At 42.0% G+C, this 22,850-nt stretch overlaps 1 protein-coding gene across 1 annotated transcript; it reads left to right on the top strand.

The window, feature by feature from the left end:
- Positions 1-11,462: 11,462 nt before the first annotated feature.
- On the top strand, positions 11,463-16,832 carry LOC124488911 (proline-rich transmembrane protein 2). Its single transcript, XM_047051452.1, has 5 exons — positions 11,463-11,719; positions 14,189-14,467; positions 14,833-15,140; positions 15,899-16,031; positions 16,260-16,832. The coding sequence occupies exons 2-5, from the start codon at positions 14,266-14,268 to the stop codon at positions 16,274-16,276; spliced, it is 660 nt and encodes a 219-aa protein (XP_046907408.1). The 5' UTR covers positions 11,463-11,719; positions 14,189-14,265; the 3' UTR covers positions 16,277-16,832.
- Positions 16,833-22,850: the final 6,018 nt, after the last annotated feature.

The following is a 22,850-nucleotide window of genomic DNA, read 5'->3' on the forward strand; positions in this document are numbered from 1 at the left end:
CCCTTACCAAGGCCAGAAGCTCAGCCTTACGGGCCTGCTTCGGGGGCGCCAGACCGTCATGGTCCGCTATGGCGTGAAGGTCTTTAACATGCAGAGTCTCTAGCAGAACCATGGAAGGATCCTCAATAAAAGAGGACACGGCCGAGGAAGCCATCTCACACACACAACAAAGCCAACAACGCTAACTAAACGTAGCACAAATGACAAAAAACCCCAGGGCTGACAACGTGCGGACCAAAGACTTACTCTTGGATCCCAGACGAGCCCCCAACTGTTACGCCCCCTCCAATGGCTCGGGAGAGGAGGAGCACGCAACTGCCCTAGGCCGCACAGTGGTGAAGGAAGCGGGAGGGTAGCGCCAATAAACGTGTTTGCCACAACCAAGAATGCCGTGTACTCGGGTTTTAATAAGTACACATATACATTTACATAGACAAACAACAATGGGGGAGGGAGAACAACTGGCAAAAGGGTAGGAGTAGGGCGGTGCCAGCGGTCTGTAGGTAAAAAGCTTGCTTATCTAGCTAGATAACAATGTTTGCAGAAGGATCTTTGTGACTTAACTAACGCTATTATAGTCAGAGAATGTCTCATAAGGGTGCCACTGAAGGGAAAACTTGGGAAACTCTGACTTACTTTCCTCTTCCTTGAAAAAACCCTCCTTATGTCAATCTGGTCTGTGGAACAGTCATGTCTGAAGTGCTAGCTGCAAGCGCGATGCGTCGCTCAAAGAGTATGGGAGTTGACTCTGCGTGCGTGATGCTGTTTGTCTAGACAACGCTGAGTGGAATTCTATTGCTATGGGTATTCTCCCTACTGATAAAGTGGAACTGATTTGATTGTGAAGCAATGGAAAGATCGCTGGACTAGTAGACCAGTCATGCACTAATATTTTGATCGCAAATGTGGGGGGGTCCAAACGACTCTTTAAGTGAGGGGGACGTGACCCCGCCAAGTTACATTGCGGCGACACCCATGGTGTGTCCCATGTAACGTATTGAGTTTGATTTACTCCCGTGGCTACAGTCTGTTCTGTACTAATGTTTTACTAATGCTTTACCCATAGTGCTGTATGTGTGACGCATGCGCAGCACAAAAAAGTTGGCATGATCGAAGCTAGAAGTGCGTACGTTGACTAAAGTACATTACATGGTGTCAGAAGTCTTTAAAGAACCAAATAAGAAATAAAACTGCCCAAAAAAGAAATGGCTTTGTCGCAGTTCGAACATCCCAAGATCGATCGGGACGCCTCTGATTTGTATCAAGAGTTTGAAAGATTCCGAAGGATAGCCAGGCACCGTTTCAAACAAAGGAAACAAGGGCCAACCGAAAGTTTCGATAACTTCCTGAAGGATTTGAGGCTAATTCTGATGGACTGTGAGTACACTGACCCCGACGACATGCTAGTTGACGCCATAATCGCGGGAGTGAGAGAGAAACGAGTCCAATAGCGGCCGAGAGAGAGTTGACGACCTCACGTTAAACAAAGCCATAGGAATACCTCAGCAGTTTGAAACTTCACAAAAACAGATGAAGAGCGTCAGAGATGAGGATTTACAAATGTCAGCAGTGTCCGTTAGACCGAAGCACTTCCTACCAAGTAACAAAATGCACAACATGGGAAACTTTACACGAAAAGAAACTTCAGTCAGTTCAACAAAAAACTGCACAAGGTGTGGAAAAGACCCACAGCACAAGTGGAACCAAGGCAAGTGCCCAGCAAAAGGCTCTGTTTGTTAGTCTGTTTGTAAGCAAACCATTGGGTGGCAGTGTGTCACAAGCGTGCGGTAAGCGCTGTAAGTATTGAGGCAAACCGAGATTCTCCGGACGATGAAGAAATTCTGAGTATTAATCAACTTGCTGACCCCATTGTTGACAAATGGGTGGTAAAATTGGAAATTCTGTCTAAAGAAGTGATATTCCGAATCGATACAGGCGCCAAATGCAACACGTTAACGCTAAATAGCTACCAGTCACTCGCCCACAAAGGTGAGCTAAAGCGCTCTGAGATAGTGCTCTGTTCATACTCCAATCACAGGTTAAAGCCCATAGCCTCTGTCAGTCTGCAAATTGAGTCAACAAAGTGTAAAGTGAGAGCAAGGTTTGAAATAGTGGACATTGCCCAAGAGAATGTTCTCAGTGGTGCGACAGCGGAGGCGCTAGGACTGATCGTGTGCCTTGATTTGCTGGAAAGCGCCTAAAAGTACTACATAAGGAACCCTGACAAGACCGGAACACCGAGTGTTCCTGCTGGACTTGGAGTTCCCAGAACTGACACGTACCACTGGAACGATGCCAGGTAAATACACCATAAAGCTCGAACCAGGTGCAAAAGGTGTTGTCCATCCTGTACGCAGACAACCAGCTGCTCTCAGAGGAAAGATAGTAGAAAAACTGCGTGAAATGGAAAAAGATGGCTACATTACCAAAGTCGAACAGCCTACTGAGTGGGTGAGTTCTATGGTTGCTGCAGTAAGGAATGGCAAGGTTAGAATCTGCATAGATCCAAGCGACTTGAATAAAGTTATAAAAAGAAAACACCACCCCATGCGCACCGTAGAAGAGGTTGTCTCAATGATACCAGGTGCCAAAGTCTTCTCAGTCCTAGATGCTAAATCTGGCTTATTGCAGATAGAGATGGATGAACAGTCGTCCTTCCTCACAACCTTCAATACACCAATAGGTCGATTTAGATGGCTTAGACTACCTTTTGGTATCAAATGCGCACCTGAAATCTATCAGCGCATCATGGACCAAATGCTTGAGGGCATCGTGGGAGCTATAAGCGTGATGGACGACATCCTTATAGCTGCCCCCACTGTAGAGGAACACAACGCAATCCTGCGTAGAGTGGTCGAGAGAGCTACAAGCTACAACCTGAGGCTTAACTTCAGCAAATGCCACATACGCCAGCCATCAGTGCCATATGTGGGACACCTGATCACAGCTGATGGTCTGAGGCCTGACCCAGCAAAAGTGGAAGCTGTGCGGGACATGCCACCACCGGTGGATAAAGAAGGTGTCCATCGCTTCCTGGGTTTCGTCACTTACCTCTCGAAGTTCATACCTAACCTCAGTGAAGTAGATGCACCGCTGCGCCAACTCCTCAAGAGAGATGTAGAGTTTGCATTGCAGCCAGCTCAGTAGCAGGCATTTGACAAGCTGAGAGAGTTGTGCACACATCCACCCGTGCTGAAGTATTTTGATCCAGCAAAGCCTGTTGTGATATTCTCTGATGCCAGCAGCAGCAGACTAGGAGCAGTCCTGCTGCAGGATGACCAGCCCGTTGCATTTTCCTCAAGGTCACTTACTGACGCAGAAACGCGCTATGCACAAATTGAGAAGGAGACACTCTCCATTGTCCATGCCTGCACCAAGTTCCACAAATACATATTTGGAACACATGTCACGGTATACAACGATCACAAACCTCTTGAAGACATCTTCAAAAAATCCCTGTTGTCCACACCAATGCGGATCCAGAGGACGCGTCTTCGCTTGCAGTGGTTGATCTAACTGTGAAGTATAGAAGAGGAAAAGACATGGAGCTTCCAGACACACTGTCCAGAGCACAGTTATCCGAGAGCACACCAGAGATGAGTGGCTTAGAGTGCATCTCCATGCTGAACTTTGTCTCAGTCAGTGATCAGAAGTATTCAGAACTGCAAGCACGCACAAAAGAAGAGCTCAGCTGCCTCCAACAAGTCATTCAGCGTGGCTGGCCGGAGCACAGACGCAAGGTGCCTGTTCCTGTTCAACCATATTGGGACTCAAGGAGTCAACTCGCATGGTCTGATGGAATCGTCTTCAAAGGCCTTCGAATAGTAGTGCCCCCCACCATGCGTGAGCATCCGTGGTGGGTGCATCCCCGAATAGTAGTGCCCCCCACCATGCGTGAGCATCCGTGGTGGGTGCATCCCCTGATGGGATTTTCTTCGATCCGAATGGAGAACTGAATGGAGAACCTGTGTTTGGATTTGTTGAGATAAAATGCCCGAATGTAGCTAGCTATGTGGATTGCCCATATATTATGAGCAGCGGGGGAAAACACAAACTCAGGAAAACGCATCCTTACTTTTGGCAAGTCCAGGGCCAAATGTTAATTTCTCAATGTCATTGGTGTGACTTTGTTGTGTACACACAAGAGGACATGTTTATACAAAGGATTACCCATGATAATGAAACAACAAACGTCATTAAGGAGAAGGTTGACTTTTTCTTTTTTTATGTCTTTCTCAGTATTTACTTGTCTGATTAGTTTATACGTGCATGTATGTGTGTATGAAATGAAGGAAATTAAATTAAATGAACTCCTTGGTACATATCAGCACACTATACAAAGATATTTACAATAATAGCCAATATAATCACTTACGTAGCCCATGCTTTTACAAGAGGCCCATTCTCATAATTTGTGAGGAGACAGGCCGCGGTGTAAATTTGATTAATGCTTCCAAAAAGCCGAAGGGATTACCGAGTCAAAGAATTTGTGCCCCTTTACCCGCCGAATTAAACATTCAACATGGACCCTGAGACGTCCAATGGCCTGGGTCTCCGTAACATCACAAGCTGACATCTGAGACCTGCGAGACAGGAATGCTGGCATGTACACTTTGCACGGTGCAATGTCATCTATGAAAAAACCTCCGTCTACCATGGCGGCCATCCCAGGTTTCAGGAGTTTAAGCACACCACATTTACATTTATTCATTTATCAGACGCTTTTATCCAAAGCGACTTCCAAGAGAGAGCTTTACAAAGTGCATAGGTCACTGATAACAACAAGATAGCGCCAAAACATTAAGCACATATTGTGAACAACCAAAATAAGGGGCCAAAGGGAAGAACCATAAGAGCATGTAGTTAAACAAATTACAATTAAACAACATGAACCGCTATAAGTGCGAGTGTAAAAGAACCAACAAATATAGCTGCAAGCAGCGATGCGGGTTCCTCCGCAAAATGGCAACACATTATAAACATGTACACTGTAGAAGATCGAGAGTTGGACAACAATAGAGCAAAACGACTTTGTTTGGCAAACAACAAGTTCAAGTCTTTTATTTGTCAGGTACACAGAACACCACAAGGTCAGACTGGGCACTGAAATTCTTAAGACAAGACAACGCAAGCACCTGGCATAACATATAAGTACACAAAACATAATTTACATCTATAACAGGCTAAATGGGGATTTGAACTCATGAGCATAAGGTTACAAATCAGTCTCTCTATCCTCTCTGCTACATATCAGTGTTTCCCACACAGACTAATTTGTGGCGGTGCGCCACAGAATCAACATCGGCCGCCACACATTGCGTTTCGTAAAACTTTTTTTTTTTTATCGCTATTTAGGTAAAAACACGCAGCGTATTCGTTCAGCTGCATTTCCTTTCCCTGCTCTCCCTCCGTCTCTTTCACGCACGCGTCTTTCTCACATACACACACAGTCACTACGTCAGCACACGTTAGCAACGATGCATACGCCGTTCTAGTGAGACCGACAGCTACATCAGCGAGCCTTCAGCATTAGTGCCGTAGCTAAAGGTCTAGGAAAGTTGAGGCTACTTTTCGCTAGGTACCGACGGACATGTCTTAATCGAAGGTTCCCCTTCGTTCTTTTGGTGAGAAGTTTCAAGAGCTAGCTACTTACCCGGCGTCATGGAGCCGACCAATTAAATAGTTATTTAGCACCCTGTATGCAGCGTCGCTACCTGCATATGCAGAAATTATTTGTTTGTTGTTGTTGATTTTGTGAATTATTTCGACCCCCCCCCCTCCCGGTCTGACATGAAACAACACCCCCCCCCCCCCCCGCCACATATAGATTTCTAATCTGTAGGAAACACTGCATATCCAACTGTTGAAATTGAATGAATTAGGGCTGTCCCCGAATAAGATTTTCTTTGGTCGACCAAGACTTGACTAAAACGTCTGAAAATCGACTAATCGAAATTTGAAACACTTTTTTTTTACAGAAAAAAAAAAAGGTACAAAAATGTTCCCGATCTGACTCAATGGCTTCTGGACATTGCAGATTCAGCCGCTCATAGTCTACCAATAATAAGGCCGGATCCCAATACTCCCCCTTACCCCTTCCCCTTTTACCCCTAGCCCTTGGCCCTCGAATGTAAGGGGTAAGGGCTACATAGCCCTAGGAAATAGGACGCCACTTGGTTACAGGTACGTCGTCTAGCACGTATCGATATCTCCAAAGCAAGTAGTGTTATGCACTGATATTGAAGTTTACTTAAAACTGTAGACATGCTAGTCAAGCAATCGTCCTCTCCAAGTTGGACTACTGCAACTCGCTGCTCGCCGGTCTCCCAGCATGCGCAACCCGCCCTCTTCAGAGGATTCAGAACGCAGCGGCCCGCCTGGTCTACAATCTACCCAGACGCTCCCACGTTACCCCGCTCCTCATCTCCCTCCACTGGCTACCCATAACGGCCCGCATCAATATTCAATTCAATACCCTGGTACTGACCTTCCGAGCAGTGAACGGGACTGCACCCGACTACATCAAGTCTCTCCTGCAGCCTTGCACCCCCACCCGCCACCTACGGTCTTCTTCAGACAACCGCCTGGTGGTCCCACCGCTCAAAACCGCCCGGTCCCAACACAAGCTCTTCTCCTGCCTGGCCCCCCAGTGGTGGAATCACCTCCCCACCTCCATCAGAGACACAGACTGTCTCTCCTCACCTTCAAGAGAAGGCTCAAGACGCACTTGTTCTGGGAGTACAACGGTACTTAGGAATGGTTTGTTGAACCCAACGCTAGTTTCCTCAAGGATCACAATGACTCTTGCTCTTGTTGGTTAGTGGTAGCTGATTTAAACTGTTGTATTATATTTAATCCTATTTTTATTGCTTACCTACAAGGTACACTTGCACTTAGAGATTTATGTTGTGTAATTGTAATTTGCTTAACTACATGCTCTTATGGTTTCTTCCCTTTAGCACTTATTTTTGGTTGTTCACAATGTGTACTTCTGTTTTTGGCTACCTGCAATGCTTTGGGGCTATCTTGTTGTTATTATCAGTGACCTATGCACTTTGTAAAGCTCTCTCTTGGAAGTCGCTTTGGATAAAAGCGTCTGCTAAATGAATAAATGTAAATGTAAATGCGGGACTGTTGTGCAATTCAACACTATCGCATTAGCGTACCAAACTAGCAAAATCTACTATTTTTAGAAACGTTTCGATTTAGAAAATGGTTGCAAATATATATGCTCAGGACTGTGTATAACACAAAACAAGACTGTCATAATTTTTTTATCAATTAATTAAGCCGAAAATATTACATTTATCGGACTCTCTGGATGATCTGGCCGCGAGTTAGTTTTGCTCTCTTGTTTTCCAACTCTTGACCTTCTACAATGTACTTTTTTATAATATGTTGCCATTTTGCAGAGGAACCCGCATTGCGGGTCAGCCTAAGGCCGAATCCCAATACTCCCCCTTCCCCCTTCCCCTTAGTTTTGCGCGTTCCCGTGAGAGCTAGTGGTGTCCAAATACTCTTTTGGAGCTAGGGGAAGGGCTAAGATTAAGGGCTATAGACCCCTTAAAACCAAGTAAGATGGGGAGCTTACTTGAAACCTAGGGCTATGTGAAAACTGCGCGACCGGCAACAATGGCGACCAAATTATCCAGAGAGTCCGATAAATGTTATATTATCGGCTTAATTAATTGTTAAAAAAATTATGACAGTCTTGTTTTGTGTTATATACAGTCATGAACATATATATTTGCAACCATTTTCCTAATTGAAATGTTTCTAAAAATCGCTAGTTTGGTACGCTAATGTTACAGTTCTAAATTGCACAACAGTCCCGCATTTCTTTGACTAGCATGTCTACAGTTCTAAGTAAAATCGTTTAATATCAGTGCATAACGCTACTTGCTTTGGAGATATTGATACGTGCTAGATGACGTACCTGTAACCAAGTGGTGTCCCATTTCCTAGGGCTATGTAGCCCTTACCCCTTACTTTCAAAGGCCATGGGGAAGGGGTAAGTTAAGGGGAAGGGGTAAGGGGGAGTATTGGGATTCGGCCTTAGACTCGTATCACCAGTCCTGTTGTAACAGAATGCCGATGGAATTTACTATCTCTTACAATGTACTACAAATTAAAAATATTGTTTGTTTAACATGCAAATCATCAAAGCGCGCTTATTGCCTGAAAACTTGCAGCATGCGAACTTACGTAGAAGCTGCCATAGAAACTACCTTATACTTTACAGGTCACCATCCCAGCCCATTGAGCTATTCTCAGTGTTGAATAGTGTCATGTTCAGTAACTGTGTAAAAAGTTAAGCTGTTCCTCCTGTGGTAAGCGTTGTTAGAGTCAGCCAATGTTGAAACTGCTTGTACATTTCCTATAAAAATGGGACAACGGAATGACAGGTTTGCTGCTGTAAAGAATAACTTACGTATAGTTTTTTAAAAGGTTGTTTGGAGTGCCATAACATGGAAGGGAATTTCAAATGGACTACAAGTAGCTAGCTACTGTGGTGAACCTGGCTTGTTTTGCAGTGTTTTACACAGTCTCGCTAAACAGATAATTGGAGTGTTGTGATGGGGCTCAAATAAACACGCATTGCTATGTTTTACAACCGGAGGATTTATCGGAAGACGAGAAACCGTTTTGTCAGAAGAAAAAAATAAAAAACTATGCCTCTGACTGGTTTTGAACCTACAACCCTTTGCTTACCAGCACAACATCTCAGCCAATTGAGCAATTGCAAGGCATGGAATATACAAAGTTCAATAACTGGATAATAAAAAAAGCTGTTTTCCAATGGCGAGCACTGTCAGATGTGGTCCAAGTTCAAACAGCTGTAATTCAGTCATATTTTGACATATCAAGGTAAAACTTTGCATGGTACTTCAGAGGCATGTCACCTTAAATCCTATTAGGTTTGAACCATCCTTCAAGATGAAACGGTTGACTTCACATTTCCTCTGCAAGAGGAAATGGTGATGTGATAGCTAGCATTCTCAGTTGAATTAGATCAACGAAGATATTGGGCAATCCGGTGCAAATATGTCCTACCTCCATGACTTACGTCTCCTTAGGAGTTTCCCTCAAGTGATATTGACATGCATTTAGCCATACTATAAATTATTAAGAATCCCCCTTTGAACAAGCTGAACCCCCTTAGAAACAAGCTATTCTAACAAAGGTGTCAATTGGCAGCATTCTGATAAATCGCGATTTAACGTTAGCATCAGCTAATTGGTAATAACCCCCCCAAAAAAACGAGTTCAAGCGTGACATGACGTTGCTATTTCAAGAGAAGTGTTGGAAGCGATCATTGGCAGCAACAATGCCGAATGCAACCATTTGGTCTCAGTCGATAGGAAGCTCATCAATTGTAGCATAGCTACTGATGAAAGGGGAGAAAAGCAGAAACAGAATAATATCTACCATTCAATTCCACCCCAACTATGGAAGCATCCACTGACGATGCGGCAGCTTCTCCACTTCTCCAGCTTCTTCTTGCACACCCAAAGCTACAGTCAGGCATTCAGGGCTAGCTCGAGCACCGGGCAGATGTCATACATTGCCGACCGTTAACGGGATCCCCGATCAGCGTCAAGTAGGCCTACTCTCTGAATTCCGTCCTCCGTTGGAAACGACAGAGCTCACGACCAAGCGGAATAGAACACCAACGCAACAACGATGCACCCATCGAGTCCCTCGCCAAAATCGGGCTAGCTGATTTCAGGATGGCACAGAAAAACTTCCGGTGGAAAACCCTAGCCTCGCACTCAGGGAAAGGAACAAAGATCAACAGAATTAGAAAATCATACCCGTCCCGCATACGTGAGACCTCAGTCGAGGAGACATGCCAGCCCCAAAAGAGGCCAAGCCCACCAGCGAGGGAGCCGCCAGCGGAGGCCAGGGAGAGCAGCGCATGCAAACCTGCGATCTCACGGAGCAGGGAAAACCATCGGAGCCCCGACGAGCAGCGAACCACGCCGACCAACCGGGCGCGGAACCCGAAACCGGGACGGCGTCCACAACAGGCCCAGCTCCGAATCCGACGTATGCCCCAAAACAACAAGCGAGAGACACTGAACGAGCGGAAGATCCAGCCAGCACCAACACGCAGGTGCGTGCACTTGATAGCATGGACAACTACACAGGGAGAGACTCGTTTTTAAAAGGCACAAGATCATGTGACAGCGTTAATTGATGGGCGGGAGCGCAACTCGAAGTGAACCCAAATGGAAGCCCGAAATAGGAACAGAGGAAGTAGAGCGCTCTTAGCGGGAGGAGTGAGTAGTGGACATTATCGAGTATGCCCGAGTGCAGGGATCGGTCTTGCCTGACAGAACTTGCGCTATGCTTCATTCTTCCGAGTTTTTGCTGGTTTTCTTGGTAACCAAAGAAAGTGTCCCAAATGACCTTACTTCTCCCTCAATGTGATTATTAACAAGCGCAAATTAGCTGCGTCCATACAGTTGTCTATAAGGAAATAGCAATAGTATCAGGAATATTAATCTATCAAGCATTGCACAGTCAGCCGGTGAACAAGTTTAAGAAAGCTTTATTGCGGCCATCTGTTCGTGACCTCAAGCTGAAGTGAACTTGGGTTCTGCATCAGAACAATGATCCAAAACACAACAGCAAGTCCACCTCCGAATGGCTGTAGGGAAAAAAAATGAAAACTTTGGAGTGGCCTAGTCAAAGTCCTGACCTGAATCCTATTGAGATGCTGTGGCATGACCTTAAAAAGGCAGTTCATGCTCGAAAACCCTCCAATGTGGCTGAATTACAACAATTCTGCAAAGATGAGTGGGCCAAAATTCCTCCACAGCGCTGCAAAAGCCCCAAACTTTTTCACACCAGTGGCATGCTTATTATTATTCAAATGAATGGTGAACAATGTCAGGCTATATTTGTCTCCTTTCTTGCTGATGCAAAAAATGATCCGATCCGTGCCTCAAAACTGGGGTTAGATCCGAATTGTGAGTTTTGTTATCCGTTGCACCACTAATATTGGCTTTATTTAGAGGCCTACATATTGTTTAATTTAGCCTACTGTAATTTAATTACAATAATTTGCCTACCCTCAAGTCCAGCAGAGTATATGCTTGTTGTACAATGCTTTGTTTGTCCTTTATTTGTGGTACAATTAACGTCCACAAGGTGGCACAGTCGTAACATCCCACCTACTGATTGTTAGACGGGGCGAAATGCCGTGTGTGCGTTTGCAAGCGCATGTGTGTGTGTGTGAGAAGAGGTTTGCGTGGAGGTAACGGATGTCTTCTTTAAATATTAAATGGGTATCATTGTTTGGTCGTTGGGATATGGTGGTCGGCGTGGTCATTTTACTGCATCCTCAGCAAAATCTACTATTGACAAATGAGATGGGGAAAAGAGAGGGAAAGCATCTTATTGCAGATGCTTTTCCTAGACCTCCCCTGCAACCTCCCTCTTCCCCACCGTCACACATCGAGAAGGGAGGGCTGAGGTTGGATGCAAAAGAAAGCTATTTGAACATCCCACAGCACTGTTTATATTTTTCTATTAAGGTAAAGGGGATTGTAGTCTTGATATCGAGTGTATTAGCAGAATTTTACTGCGGATGTTTAGGTTGGGCTGAAATTGTGATACCTACTGAATCTTTTAGATTGAGTTCTATAATAGATCTGTGATCTATTAAAGCAAAATGTGTGGAAAACAGCATATTATCAAGCACTAGGATCAGGTAGGTTCTTTCCATGCTTTTACTTTTGACTACTTAGTTTCTTAGACAGTTTTTTGGTTTACCAAATATGTATGCTGAATGTGCTGCTTGTGGTGGGTGTGTTATCTTTAAGATGTGTGTATCTCCCGATTGATTTTCCATGGGTAGTGCAGTGTGAGTGTGTGTGAGAGAGAGAGACCAATGAGTGCAAGTCTGTGTAAATTTGAACACTACAAAAAATGTTTGTTAGTCTACTAACATGTACTCTTAAAATTCAAGCTCAATTTTCATAAAACAGTCCTGCGTCAGCATGCAAAATTCTGCGACTCTCCGTTGCACCACAGGAATTGCTGTAACCTCGATATAGTCAACATCTACAGGGCCTATAATGTAGTAATAGTTATGACAAGTTTCTTTGTATCAATTTTTTAAGAATAGTTTGCTGAGTCTTTAGCACTGCTGTTAGAATTTGAAGGTAACCTAAAATTACTTTGACAAAAACAAACAGCATTTAAACAATGTAGCAAAGAGGTCTAAACTAAGGTTTTGGCAACACCGGATATTTCAAATAAACAAAAAGGATTATGAACGTAACATGTAAATTACATACATACAGTGCCCTCCAAAAGTATTGGAACAGTGAGGCGAATTCCTTTATTTTTGCTGTAGACTGAAAACATTTGGGCTTGACATCAAATAATGAACGTGAGACCAGAGATCAACGTTTCAGCTTTTATTTCCAGGTATTTACATCAGGATCTGATGCACAACTAAGAAAATATCACATTTTGTTTGAATCCACCCATTTGTCATGTGATCAAAAGTATTGGAACAGATATACTTAAAACATATTTAAGTGAATAAGACTTAATATTTAGTTGCAAATCCTTTGCTTTCAATAACTGCAGCAAGTCTGTGACCCATTGACGTCACCAAACTTTTGCATTCTTCCTTTTTGATGCTTTCCCAGGCTTTCACTGCAGCCTCTTTCAGTTGTTGTTTGTTTTGTGGGGTTCCTCCCTTCAGTCTCCTCTTAAGCAGGTAAAATGCATGCTCTATAGGGTTTAAGTCTGGAGATTGACTTGGCCAGTCTAATACCTTCCATTTCTTGCCCCTGATGAACTCCTTTGTTGTTTTGGCAGTGTGTTTTGGGTCGTTATCTTGCTGCATGATGAAGGCTCTGCCAATCAGTTTGGTTGCATCTTTCCTTAAATTGGCAGACAAAATGTTTCTGTAGACTTCCGAGTTCATTTTGCTGCTGCCATCATGTGTTACATCCTCAATGAAGATTAATGAGCCCGTCCCAGAAGAAGCCATGCAAGCCCAAGCCATGACATTACCTCCACCGTGTTTCACAGATGAGCTTGTGTGTTTGGGATCATGAGCAGTTCCTTTCTTTCTCCAAACTTTAGCCTTTCCATCACTTTGGTAAAAGTTAATCTTTGTCTCATCAGTCCATAAAACTTTGTCCCAGAATTTTTGAGGTTCATCTCTGTACTTTTTGGCAAATTCCAGCCTGGCCTTCCTATTCTTCTTGCTAATGAGTGGTTTGCATCTTCTGGTGTAGCCCTTGTACTTTTGTTCATGAAGTCTTCTGCGAACAGTAGATAGTGATACCTTCACTCCTGCCATCTGGAGGTTGTTGCTGATCTCACTAACAGTTGTTTTAGGGTCTTTCTTTACAGCTCTCACAATGTTTCTGTCATCAACTGCTGATGTTTTCCTTGGTCTACCTGTTCGACGTCTGTTACTTAGTACACCAGTAGTTTTCCTCTTCTTTAGGACATTCCAAATGGTTGTACTGGCTATGGCCAATGTTTCTGCAATGGCTCTGATTGATTTTCCATCTTCTCTAAGACTCACAATTGCTTGTTTTTCACCCAAAGACAGCGCTCCGGTTTTCATGTTGTTTTCACCTCTGAATACAGTCTGCATAGACAAAACCTATCTTACCCAATCTGAACCTGAGTGTAGACATTCAGTGGTATTTATTGATTGAATAATGTATGTAATAGGACACACCTGGGCAACAAAACACACCTGTCAGTCACATGTTCCAATACTTTTGCTCACGTGACAAATGGGTGGGTTCGAACAAAAAGGTGATATTTTCTAATTTGTGCATCAGATCCTGATGTAAATACCTGGAAATAAAAGCTGAAACGTTGATCTCTGGTTTCACATTCATCGTTTGATGTCAAGCCCAAATGTTTTCAGTCTACAGCAAAAATAAAGGAATTGGCCTCACTGTTCCAATACTTTTGGAGGGCACTGTATGTTGGGCTTTTGGCAAAGTAAATGAGTATAATGATTGCTTTTTAATTGGATTAATTGATTCAAAGACGACTGAGTAGATCTGGGTGCATATCTTTGTTTTATTTATTGACACTGGGGCTGTCTCCCTCACAATTCGAACTCGACTTAATGCTGAAGTAGAAATAAAGCAACAAAGTGATTCAAATAACCAATTCTTAAAAAAATCTATTTCAGTTTGTTTACCTTCCAAGTCATACTCAGCGATCCAAACGCCAACATCTACGCTCAATTAGAATTGTCCCTGTTCAGCCATGGCTTCAAACTCCATCACCACCAAGCCCACTGCTTGCAGTGGCAGGGAAGAAGGTCAGAGAGTGTACCAGCTTACGGAGTCAAGCCAAGCACCTGTCACCTCCCAACCAACAATCTCCGGACAACCAGCTACACCCTCTGGCCCAGGGAGGGCTGCTGAACTGGACCACCTGGCAGTGATCAACGAGAAGATGGAGAACAGTAAATAAACCTCCCCCCAACCCCGCCCCACCCCATCCTCTTTATTTTGAAGTGATATATGACACAGTGTCTGATGTGGAGATGTCCCCTCACCTCACTACATCTTGCTAAGTGTGTCCTTATTTGGGAAATCAAACAAAGAGATGAACTTGATTTAATGTTATGCCTTTCTCCCGTCTCAGCCATATGACATCCCCTGATTGGCCACATAATTTTGTTGGCCTTTAGTGAAGTAGTTCTACCACAATAGTGTTTGGGAACAACAAAAATGTTAATGAAACACAAAGGAATTACTGTTACGTATTTCTTTTTTCTGTAAACTCTGTCTCCCCTAACTTCTGTATATCAATCTATATCCTCTGCAGGTAATGGAATTTGTCATGCCTCTGCAGACCCTTCCCCCCCTGCATCGTCCCTCTCCTCCCCGCCAAAGAAGCAGCATACCAAGCCAGGTGGGCACGAACTGAATGGTCGCTCCCAGCTGGGCAGTTGCTCTGGCTCGTTGGGCCACTCAGCGGGGTCCCCTAGACCCTCCCTCAGTCGCAAACCTAGTATGCTGCCAGAGGGCCCTGGCGATGGGTCCAAACCCAGAGACTATCTGATTTTAGCAATCCTCTCTTGTTTCTGCCCTCTGTGGCCCATCAACATCGTAGCTCTGACCTTCTCTGTAATGGTAAGTTGCTTTGGAGTACCTACCATTGTGCATAATTATTTTTCACCTCAGCAAATTGAACTTCCCATATTTGCTCACATGACAATGCAATTGAATGAGCAAGTACAATTCTCTCCTGTGAAGCAAATTCAATACTCTTAGTCCACCTATATTAGGTATTATGATTGTGACAGGCCATTGACACACATTTTATATTTGCAAAGTTTGCTGCTTAAGTTGTTGTGGTATTGATTCATGTTTCTTGTGTAAAGTGATCAGATGCATTTTAAATCAAAGATTCACTGGCCTAAAAAAATGAACTTTATCACAAAAACCCACATTTCACTGTTTTTGGGTCCTAGCAAACATGACCAGCTAACATCATTTCATAAGTCCATCAGCAAATGGGAAAGTGTGAATGAGTTCTAGTCAGGTGAAATCTCTCTATTATTCTGATTGGATTAAAAGAGCAGATTGATTGCTATAAAAGGGGGGACTCCCCTTTTGTTTTTGCCAATAAAAGCCTTAAAAATTCATGAAATGCGTAGTATTGTTTTCCAGTATACCTTAGAAACGTGAAGAAAATATCTACAAACACTGAACCAGCAAATTTTGCAAAACACAAAATGTGTCATTGCCAATACTTTTGGCCACAAGTGTACATTCATAGCCAGACATTTGATATGCATGTGCATCATCACATGAGAATTGTAAGAAAGGTACTGTACATTTTATTTGGCTTCACAACATTTGATCATCTTTACACTCGGATTTTGCAGTCGCGGAACAGTCTGCAAGAGGGGAACATCGATGGGGCACGGCGCTTGGGTCGTAATGCCATGATACTATCCATTGTCTCCCTAGTGGGAGGGATCATTATCATAACTGCAGCTATCATCTTCAACTGGGGACGTGAGTATGACAATCCCAGTTAAAATGATAATTATTACTGTGACACTATTTTGGCACTTTTAGGTTTCCTGTTTTTACCCATATGTGCCATTATCTTTGTTCACCTGCTTGTGTATTTGTTGAGAATTTTCTTCATTGATTGTATTTAACTAAAGAATTTTTACAATGAAATAATTGATCCACATACATGCCCAAATCTAACTTCAATCTGTCATTCATTTCTGCCAGTTATATTAAAATCCTGAGGGTTTTAATTAAACCTGCATCCAGATGGCAAGACTGCACAAACAACAAGCAAACTAACAAGACTGTACACTTTCCAAAATCAAAGCACTATTCTTCTCAAGCGCCTGCAACCTACCCTCTGTCCTTTAATCTGGGTCTTGCTGCACGAGCATGGAAGGCCTGTACATGTTCTCAGACACAGACAACCCCTTTAACTCTACCTCCTACAGCATGTTTTACCCAGAATGCAGGTGTTGTGCAGAAGGTATGGCAGGAGCAAATGCAGTCTTATGTAAAGATCTTCTCTTCAGGTGGATTGTAAGTCACAGTTTTCTTCAACAAGCCTCCCAAATCACTCCAGTCTGCTAAAGCTAGAGTAAAATGTCACTGGAAATGACATCTGCTTTTAGGGGATTTTCTAGTTCTATTTCAATGAGCTCCTTAACAATGTAAAACAAAAAGTGATTGTTTTATTTGTGACACCAAAAGGCTTCACTGTAGCTTAACATAATGACTGACGGTCTAAGTTCAAATAAATAGTCATGCACTTTGTATGATAGATGTAATGAATTAATGAAAGATGATGATTGGGACTTTTTTTGTCGTTAATTATTATTGCCTCGGTAAGGTTTGGTTCAAAATATTGAAGTGAACTAATTTGTCTTTGCTTTTTTTGTATTGTAGTTTCCAATGACTGCAGTCAATGCTTTCAATCACAAATGCATATTTGTAAGTACATATGTATGTACATAGACTTGCATGCACGCACACACAATCACAGATGCACACATGCAGATATGCACACACAAATCACACTATACACATACTGCGGCTGTGTACAAGTATACGGCAAGAAGTTGAGAAAGAAAATACGAAAGAGGGAAGGGCGAAAGGAGAATTGGATGAGGGCTGAACAGCAGTCCTTTGTTTTGCACAGATGGAGAGGATGCAAGGGAAAGGGTTGGGGTTTGCGGGTATATCTTGCAAGCAGTAAGGTACTTGTTATTTAGGAAGAATTAAATCCACATATTCTGAACATAGCACAGAAACACAGACTTGTAGTCTTAAGATTCAAAGCAGGCATCTGCTGCTTTAAGAAATACTACATTTAACATAACTTAACAGAATGCTAAAATGCAGAAATATTGCAGAATGAGCACAATGTATCTTTACCCTTACCAAGTGAGACATCATACCACTCCCAATGCCTTATATCTTTCTCTGCAAAGATTTTATATTTCTGGTATAAATATTTTACATTTGTAACACAATGGAACTTCAGAATACGCACTGAATAACTGCTCAAATTGTCTATTAGTCATCAATGGCTTTTAGGGGAGTAATGTTTTCTCCCTTGTAAGATATCACCCTTTGCATATATTTTGCTGTATAATTTTTCTCTGGTGAGGATAAGTTCTTATCTGCTGAGTAGAACCTTTTTATCCTTAGAGGGTCAGTGTCCTAGTCAATGTACCATGATTGGAATGTCTCCCAAGCCACAAAGGGACAGCGCCTTCTTTTGGCAAGTGACATAAGCAGTATGCTGTGTCTGTGTATTTAGCTGTGTGTGTGTGATTGTGTGTGTGTGTTTATGGGAGGAGGCGGGGCAGATAGAAAGGAGTATGTGATGCTTTTTTAGGACAGCAGTTAACAATTCCACTTTCTCGTGCATGTTCAAACTATAGTTTACTAAATGTTTAGACTGTTTTAACTAAAGGTTTGATGCTTTTATACCATGAGTCAGTGTCTTTGAAAGACTTATTGAGCAGTATTTTAAATGTGAAGCCTTGTCCAAGGCCCAAGGCTCTTGCCACAAGCGTTTAAAGGTCACATGATGTGCTGTTTTTGGATGTTTTTATATAGGCCTTAGTGGTTCCCTATTACTGAATCTAAAGTATCTTTCCTGAAATTCAGCCTTGGTGCATAATTACAGCAACTACGAGCAGTCCAACAATGAGCTTTCCTCAAAACGCGCTGTTTCTGTGTCTGCAGCTTTAAATGCTAATGAGGAGGAGAGGGGCGGCAACATGCGCTAATGTTTACAATCGATGTATCGCTATTGCTCGTAGCTCCCGTTGCTGTAAGATGCCTCGAATTTATCCATTCTCATCTGATCCCCCTGGTTTGCAAAGGTGCACAATTATGGTCATTTCAATGAGGACACTGGCGGATATCGTGCGCCATTACACCAAAAGCAGAACTGTTATCCAAATAAAAAAGAAGTGTACAACATTGGCGTTACAGCGATTGTATTCACACACACACTTGATGCCATCTACCTTTACATTAGCAACAGTAACTCAGCTGTTAGCTGCAGAGCTAATGTTACAGCCACATTCTAAGGGTAGCAGGCTAGGTAACCATATACAGTAAAGCAACAAAATGATATAGCGTTAGTCAGCTTACCTGTCCAAGGTTTGTAGCTTGACCAAGGAGAGTTAGGAAAGATCCAGAATTTAATTTCAGCAAGGCCATTTCCATCTAAAATAAAATTAAGATACTGGTTGTGCAGAGGCTTGGATGAAGGAACTAAAAAATTACTTTTGTTTTGATTTGTACATCCAAACACTGAGCAATTGTTATGCTTCGTTCGTTTTGCTAGCCATGATGTCTCTCCAGGAAAAATTGATATTGCACTTGCCTTTGCACGATCGTAGCTCAGTTTTTCATAGGCGGGCCAGATTATCTGGGCGGGCAAAGCAGAGAGAAGGGCGGTAGCCTGGCTCCTTGTGACGTCACAAGGAGCCGATTTTCAAACAGAGCAATTGAGCCTTCATTTTTCTCAAAGGCGGAGAAAAACACCCAGGGCTTGGTTTACACCTATCGAAACATTTTGCCACTGGGGGACCAAAGGCAGAATAGGGGAACTCATTAATGTTAAATAACCTCCTAAAGTGAAGTTTTTATGTCACGTGACCTTTAAGAAAATTGCAAACCAAAGCAAATAAACTCATACCTGTCAGTTATAGTACTTCATAATCACCAATAAAGCATAGCCAGATTAGCCAGATCTGATTTTGTGGTTGGAACCACCCCCACAATTTGAGACTTTTCAAAAACCAAAATACCACATAAAACTTTTTTTTGTTTTTATGTCAAATTTGTGGGGCACAAATGAACAATTTTCCACTTCTTGACAGTAAATTTGATCCGTAACAACAATATATGAAAGTTGCCAGTTGGCCTATGCCAAACAAGCATGTTGATCGAATGTACGAGGTGTTTTCCCAAGTCCTTGTCTTTATAATACAGTGAACTTCATCCTTGATGGCTTTGGGTTCTAGCTAAAGGGTTTCCCATTGGACATAACAAGTGAGAATAAGCCACTCTGACAGTGCATGTTGAAGTTGGAGGTCTCAGACAGCAATGGCTCCCATACCCTTTCACTACTCTCACCAAACTGTAGCATGGCGGTTTACTAACCACTTTACAAAATACAATTTTAGCTCAACTTGTATGGGGCTTCGAGTTAATTTTTTTTTTTTTTTTTTAATTTAGTTAACAATGATTGTTCATTACTATGTATATATAAATATAAATTGCTTGCTTTAAACACAGAACTGTAGAAACATCTGTGTAAAAGTGTCAATATATGAACTGTACTCAATGTCTTGCTTGTTTCCACCAAATTGATTTTTTTACAGTGACTGTTAATTTATCATTTAATTTTTATGAGTAAATACAGTAGTGCTCAGTTCTTTTTATTATTGTCAAATCATGATCATGAGCACAAACACAACAGTCCAAAGAATGTTCATGTCTTTAGCCATTCATCGGGTAAATGACTCTTGGTAAATTACTTTATTTGAAAAACTGCTGTAAAAAGCCTGTTTGAAAGGTTTTCATTCGTTATGCTGTGTGGAGGACAGTTATTAACCACCAGTTCATGATAATTTATGACACCAGTGATTTGTTTACACTTTTTCTGATATCCCAGGTTTATTTTTATTCTATTGAACTCTATCTTTTCATTCAAAGACACACCTTTCTTTTTTTAAACAATTTATTTTTCTGATGTCATAAGTGTAAACTTAATATTATGTTTAACATAATCTGCTCTGTTTGATTTAGTCTCTTTTGCATCTTGAAATGAAGAGAAAGCTGCAAACTATAAAAATAGTAACAAACTATCTGCAAACTCAATAATAGTGTAATAGTGTTGGTATGTTTTGCTATAATCCTAAATCAGACTTTTGTGCAGACTTGCCTGTGCATGCCTTAAATGATTGCTTTAAGCATACAGTATGAGTATGTATGTGCACCGCACAGTATGTTGATCAAATGTATTGATTCAAGACTATGGATATTCATCCTATTCTGATGTAGACTGTTTTTGAATGTTTGACGAAAATAAACCCAATTTCAGTACCACTATAACTATTTCACATTCAAATATTTCATGCATAAGACATAACAGATATGGGGACATATTAGAGAAATGCCAAGAATGGGGTAATGTATTTTTTTCTGGGGTAATTCACGCCCGATGCAACAAAACATTTGCGATACGCTGTAAGTAGGTCATTGTCAATGGAGCAGTTTGCAATGGATCGGACTGCCAACATGTCAACTCTTGCGTTGGTTGTGGGACATTTCGGAAGTTAGGATCAATTAAGTAGGCTAGGCCTATTTCTATTCTGTGAAAATCATTTTTTTGCCACTAAAGGCCGATTTAGGGTTCTCCGTTTTCCAAAAAACGGACACAGGGGAACGCCCTTGTCTACGTGGAATGCCCTCGGAGAGCTCTACGAGAGCCCTCGGAGAGCCCCGGAGAGCTTGACGCGCACCTCCTGAATTTTCTAACTATCCGTCGTAATTTCGGATAGTTACGGGTACCCCCTGGCTGTGATTGGTCAGTTTTAAGAACCGCTTGCATTAGGGGCGGGGTTACCGTGATAAACTGGACGAACAGAATCCTATGACCGCCATTGCTGTAACTTTTTACAATTCATATTTCAGCCAAACAGTACATGTAAATCAGCATCTGGATTAAAATGTGACAAGAAATGGGCAGTGTAGTTGCTGAAAATGTGCGTATTTTATTGATGAAACGGCTAATTTGTAAATTTGCTCCGACTTTTCGATAACCTAGGTAAATAAACACTCGACGATGACTTCCACACAAAGACGGTTTCTCTAAGGTCGTCTTTGACAAAAACCATTGCGCTACCTACTCTTCTGGCAGTGAATTGTTTTCAGCACCCACAGCCTACGGAGAACCGTGAACTAAGTCTATCCGTCTGTCCGTATCCATCCGTGGCCGTCCGTAAACGGAGTCAGAGTAGCATATTGCGGCCTATAGTGATGAACATGTTATTGTATAACCAAATAGTCTACATATTTCTTTTTTGCAGAGAAAAAACCTTTTAGACTAACACTTTGTTCAGAAACGACTCGATACTTTGTTGGTACACTGTAAAGTTAGTAAATTATTTAGGGAAGGTCTGTGTGGTCTGATTTTTTCTAGGTCTACTGTCTGTTTGTCATAGCCCAAGCACAAAGTGAAAAGCAAATGAACACACTGGGTCCTTGCTTGTGCCCAGAAAGAAATGTTGTCAAAATAATGGAAATTATTTAGTTAGATTTGAATTAATTAATAAAATTGATATTTATATTTCAATTAACACCTAAGGGTGTGTGTTCCAAACCCCAACCCAAGCTCCTCAATAGAGCTTGGATATGTTGCATTTCTGTAATGGCACCCAGCTTGTTGCAGTCATTTGTATTCTATAAATAACAATTGTATAATTATAATTAGGGTTCCTCTGGTAGGAAGGAAAATATTGTTTTTGTTAGTTTTATTACATTTACATTTATTCATTTAGCAGACGCTTTTATCCAAAGCGACTTCCAAAAGAGAGCTTTACAAAGTGCATAGGTCACTGATAATAACAACAAGATAGCCCCAAACTATAACCCTAAGCAAGTTACAATTAAACAACATGAATCACTAAGTGCAAGTGTACCTATGTAGAAAAGCAAGCAACAGTAAAATAAATAAAAAATAAGATTGACTAAAATAGAATATTTCGCAGCGAATACAACAGTTTAAATCAGTTCCCACTAACCAACAAGAGCAACAGGTCTCTAAGCAAGAGTCATTGTGATCCTTGAGGAAACTAGCATTGGATTCGAAGCTGCAATCGAAGCTGCAAGGCACCTATTGTTTTTGCAGTCCATGAGCCAGGGGGGGTTGCTCGGTATCATCGGGGGGACAAATGCTATCATTGTTTTTTGGCAAGGTATACACCCCTAGTACTAGAAAATTCACTATAGCAGTTTATTTAAGATAATTCAGTTTTTGAAATCTGGTGTATATCTGGTTTAGGCTCAAGATAGGGATATTGTCAATATTCTATAATATGGTGCTTGGTATTGTTGGAAAGGGAACCTTTTAGGCTTTCATTTATGTCATTTTTTTTCGCTGCTTAGCCCCTAATAATACTAACAATAGTCCATGAGCCAGGGCCCCAAATTTGGGCCATCGGTATCATCTGGGGCACAAAGTCTCATAGTGATTCTTGGTATACACCTCTAGTACTAGAAAGGGTTTTGGCTAATGATAAGGATATTGTCAATATTCTATAATATGGT

The sequence above is a fragment of the Hypomesus transpacificus genome, unplaced genomic scaffold (assembly GCF_021917145.1).
Source record: "Hypomesus transpacificus isolate Combined female unplaced genomic scaffold, fHypTra1 scaffold_155, whole genome shotgun sequence".
Classification (NCBI taxonomy): domain Eukaryota; kingdom Metazoa; phylum Chordata; class Actinopteri; order Osmeriformes; family Osmeridae; genus Hypomesus; species Hypomesus transpacificus.

Coding starts and splice junctions, on each gene's coding strand:
- LOC124488911 (XM_047051452.1), top strand. CDS start 14,266: ATGGCTTCAAACTCCATCACCACCAAGCCCACTGCTTGCAGTGGCAGG. Junction 14,468..14,832: donor CAACGAGAAGATGGAGAACA/GTAAATAAACCT, acceptor TATCCTCTGCAG/GTAATGGAATTTGTCATGCC. Junction 15,141..15,898: donor CTCTGACCTTCTCTGTAATG/GTAAGTTGCTTT, acceptor CGGATTTTGCAG/TCGCGGAACAGTCTGCAAGA.